Below are 4,223 nucleotides of genomic sequence, written 5' to 3'. Positions count from 1 at the left end.
GGCATAGGGGGAGGGGCGGGGGACAAGTAAGCGCCTGTGCGCCGCGCCTGGCCCCACCTGAGCGTCTCCGGCGCGTGCAGCAGCAGCCCCGGCTGCCGCCCCGCCAGCGCCGCCGCCGCCGCGCCGTCCACGCCGAGGAGGTCGGCGAGCGCGTCCAGGCGCCGCCGCGCCTCCCGGGGTTCGAGGGCAAGCAGGCGCGGCAGGCGCGCGGCGGCGGCGCGGGCCTGGGGGGCCGGCAGCCGCGTGAGCTTCGAGAGCTTGTTGAGGCGGTCCTGCAGAGAAGGGGAGGGCGGGGCGTGAGGAAACATCGACCCTTGCGACAGGGCTGCTGCAACATCCAGATGAGAAAGGTACGCAGTTTGGCATGAGATGATGTGAGACTTTGAGACGGCAGTGGTGCAAGGGAGGAGATCCCTGGTTGCGTGCATGGCGGCTTCCCACTTGTATTGGCCCGCTTCTCGCTGCCGCCCGCCTCCGCCGCCCGGGGGCGACTGCCCCCAACGGGCGTTTGCACAGCATGAGTAGTCTCTCTCCCGCTCCATGGCGCATCTCAGCGCGTCATTTTAGGGGCGCGGCGCGCACCTGCAGTTGCCGCTTGCTGAGGGATGCCAAGCCGGGATCCCGCGACACGGCTGCCTCTGCCTCGTCCGGCCCCAACCCTAGGACAGCCTCCAGCGCCCGCACGGCCGCCTCACGCTTTCGCGCGTCCCTGGCCGCATCGGAGATGCCGCCCTTCCCAGTGTTTGCCGGCTGGGGCTGCGGCGGCGCCGGCGCCGGCGCGGGCGTGCTGGGTGCCGGGGCGGCCGCGGGCTGTGGGGCGGCGCCGTCTGCACGCGGGGGGTGGTGTGGCGCAGGGAGGGGCACAAGCATGAGTGGGGTCATCAGCCAATTTACCCTGTGATTGTGACACCTGTTCGGCAGTCACTCTGAGCATGTTGGTCAACCGACTGGCTCGGCCACAGGCTAGCATATTCCTCATGATGAATATGCATTTGGGAGGCTGCCCCCGCACAACAGCGGGCCGGGTCTCAACGCACGCACCGCCCTGCATGAGCCGCCGAAGCTTGTCGACCAAGGTGCTCTGCGCCTGCGCCTGCGCCCGCTGCTGTTGCTGCTGGTCATGTGCCTGCGGCGGCTCTGCCCAGCATGCCGGAGGCTGCACGCTGTTGAGGATGACGAGCGCGGCAGTTAGGACGGGGGCCGCTTGGCTGCTGAGCGGGGCCGCCGCATTGGCTTGTGTGCTGTGAGTGACGGCACGAGCGGTCGGGCGCGAAGCTCGCCGGCGGCAGCTGTGTGCGCCGGCGTCTTTTCGTGAGAGCACTTGATTGAGCTGCGGCATCCGCAATGATCCTCGAAGCAGCATTACGGCGGGCAACACTATTCTGTAGATCAGCAAAGTGATTCGCCGCGAAGATGGCGAGGGGGTCCTTGAAAACAGGAAGAGCCCGTAGATACGAGTGAGTGTGTTGCAGTAATAGCAGGCATGCAGGTTGCGAGGTGATGCAGTGTCAGCTACTTGAGGGCGGCGTGCTTTCATGCTCGCAGTTGGTCCACTGCCAAACCTACCAGTCTGGCTGCAATGCACGGCAACTCTCCTATCATCGCACGCATTCATCATCATCACAGTCACCACAATGCGAAGAGGATTTAAATCGCTCCTGCAGGTGCCCTCGCCGACGGACCAACCGGCCATGCAAGTTGACCAACTGGTTGCCCTGTTTTGACCCATGGGCCGGCCCAATCAAGAAACTGCAGCTGCTGTTGTTACAGGTGCAGGCGCCCAGTCAGCGCGCAGTGGCGCGCGCGGCGTTTGGCTTGCAACTGTGCAAGCTCAAAGCAGGGTCACGGGGTCGGCTCGCGAGTGGACATTGTTAGTTGTACAAGAGGGGCCACTCTGCTGTCTGAGGAGCTGACGGGCGCACGCACAACAATGCGCTGTGCATGAAAAAACCGATGTGCCACGCGAGAGTGGATGGCGGCGCACGCAAGGAGCGCGGCGCCGCGTGAGGCACACAAACCTCAAACCTCCGAGACGCAACAGCGAGCGACGGCATGGGCGGCTCTGCGAAAAAAAGCACCACAAACAGGCTGCACAGATCAATCGACTGCGCTAATCAATAAACTGCACTATCGAGCGATGCTGGTAGAAATCCGTCGGGTCTTCTTCAAACAGATGTCCACGAAATGTGAAAGCCCGGCCCCCAAAGAGATGCGTCAAAACCGAGTGCGCGGCCCGCCCTGCCGCCCTCTGCTGCTGCAGCCCGGGGGAAGGGTTAGGGGGCCGATGCGGGCCTCCTAGCAAGCGGTTGTGCGGGGGATCCTGGCTCAGCGGCTCGACCGGCTCGGCACCGTGCTGCACATTGTGCGCAGCGGCCGGGCCAGCAGCGTGCGCCCGATGGGCGTCGGACAGACCGACACAGCAGGCGCGCCGCCGGGCGCGTCGCTTGCGCCGAGCTCCCGCGCGCCCGCCCCCCCGCCTCCCGCCTGAGCCGCCAGAATGCGCTGCAGGGCGGCCGACGGCCCCGCGGCGCCAGCCGCGGCGCCGGCCCCCAAGGGCTGCCGCCGCGCCGCTGCGACCACCATAGCTACAAGCGGCTTGCCCGGGCTCTGGTCGAGCCGATCCAGCGCCCAGAGCAGCTCCGACGCACCGCCCGCGTCGAGCGCGCCCGCGCCGGCCGCGCAGCGCGCCGCGAGCGCCTCCACCAGCACGCGCGGCGGGCTGCACGACAGCGCGGCGAGCGCCCACGCCAGGCGCGGCAGCGCGGACGGCTGCAGCGGCGGGTGCAGCGGCTGCTGCTGCTGCTGCTGCTGCTGCTGGTCAGACTGGTCCAGCAGGCCTGCCAGCACGGGCATGCACCTGTCCATCCAGTCGCCCGGCGGCCTGTGCTGCATGAGGGCCAGGCTCCAGAGGGTGGTCACAAGCGCGTTGGGCGGGAAGCTGGGCAGCAGCTGCCTGGAAGCCGCGAGGACGCCGTCCATCCACTCCTTTGCCGGCTGCTCCTCGAGCATGGCGCAGGCCCAAAGCATGTCGGCGATGCTGCGGGGATGGCGCGGGCCGAGGGGGTTGGGATGGGTGGATGATTGGTTTGGTGGGTGTGGGTGGGGTTGTGTGATGGTGGTGAGGCAGGCAGACAGAGAGGACACCGGTCTCAACGTTGTTGAGCAGCGCGTACAAGCAGACAGATTGACACATGAAGACGGGTGGCAGGGTTGGGCCGTGACACCGCTTCGGCGTCACGCTCCAGGCTGCAAAGCGTGCAGGGGCCCGCGCCGCACCTTGCCGCGTCCAGCTGCTGCATCCGCGCGCCCACCGCCTCAAAGAACGCCCGCATCCACGCGTCCCGCGGCCGCCGCTGCAGCGCCGCGGCGCACCACACCGCGCGCGACAGCTGCGCGGGCGGCAGCGGCGCGAGCCCGACCTCGACGCCGCGCGCCTCCCACGCCGCCATCCACGCCGCGCTCGGGCGGTGGCTTAGCGCCACCAGCGCCCACAGCAGGTCCACCAGCTTCTGGGCCGACATGAATTGCAGCTTCCTGGCGGCTTCCGCGGCCGCCGCCTCGACGAACGCGGGCGGCAGCCGCACCCGCAGCCGCGCGAGCGCTACCAGCGTGCCGACCAGGCTGCCGGCCTTGTGGGCGGGCAGCTTCTCCCAGACCGCAGCCACCGCGGCAGCAGACCATTCGGCGTCGGGGGCGGCGCGCATGGCGTGGACGCCCCCGAGCACGGCGGACACCATCGACGGGCTGCATGCGCCGAGCGCCGCGCGCGCCGCGTCAAGCAGCGCGCCCGCCAGCTCGGGCCGCGAGCCCGCGCCGCCCAGCAGCGGCACCGCGGCGAGCAGCGGCGCGAGGTGCGGGGGCGCCGCGGTCGGCAGGCGCGGCGCGGCCGCCGCGGAAAACGCGGCAGCCCAGGCCGGCGGTGCGGGGGCGCGCAGGCGCACGAGCGCGCGCGCCAGCTGCACCAGCGCCGGCAGCTCGAGGGACGCGAGCTGCGCGGCGGAGCGCGCGCTGAACAGCTCCGCGAGCCAGGGGCGCACGTCAGCTGCAAGCCAGGCCGCGTCCGCGTCCGCCAACGCGGCGCCGTGCGGCGCCGGCCGCGACACCACCGGGCCGCCGGCCGCGGAGGCGGGGCCTGCCCCTTGATCGGCGGTGGAGTCGCCGCCGGCGGCTGCGTCGAACGCGCCAATGGCTGCCGCGGCCCAAAGAGCGCTCGCGAGCTGCTC

General features: G+C 70.0%; 1 protein-coding gene across 1 annotated transcript in view; it reads right to left on the bottom strand.

Moving 5' to 3' along the window:
• Nucleotides 1–2,359: 2,359 nt before the first annotated feature.
• The window catches only part of MNEG_2072 (hypothetical protein), a gene marked incomplete at both ends in the record, with an annotated part of 5,563 nt that continues 3,699 nt past the window's right edge, over nt 2,360–4,223 (bottom strand). Inside the window, 2 exons of the mRNA XM_014049458.1 lie at nt 2,360–3,037; nt 3,277–4,217. Of these exons, the coding sequence (XP_013904912.1) occupies nt 2,360–3,037; nt 3,277–4,217 (1,619 nt within the window). The remainder of the gene's footprint in view (nt 3,038–3,276; nt 4,218–4,223) is intronic.

This window comes from Monoraphidium neglectum (genome assembly GCF_000611645.1).
Source record: "Monoraphidium neglectum strain SAG 48.87 unplaced genomic scaffold scaffold00224, whole genome shotgun sequence".
NCBI classification, from domain to species: Eukaryota; Viridiplantae; Chlorophyta; class Chlorophyceae; order Sphaeropleales; family Selenastraceae; genus Monoraphidium; species Monoraphidium neglectum.
The sequence above is the reverse complement of the archived record's forward strand: the minus strand, read 5'-3'. Positions and strand labels throughout refer to the sequence as shown.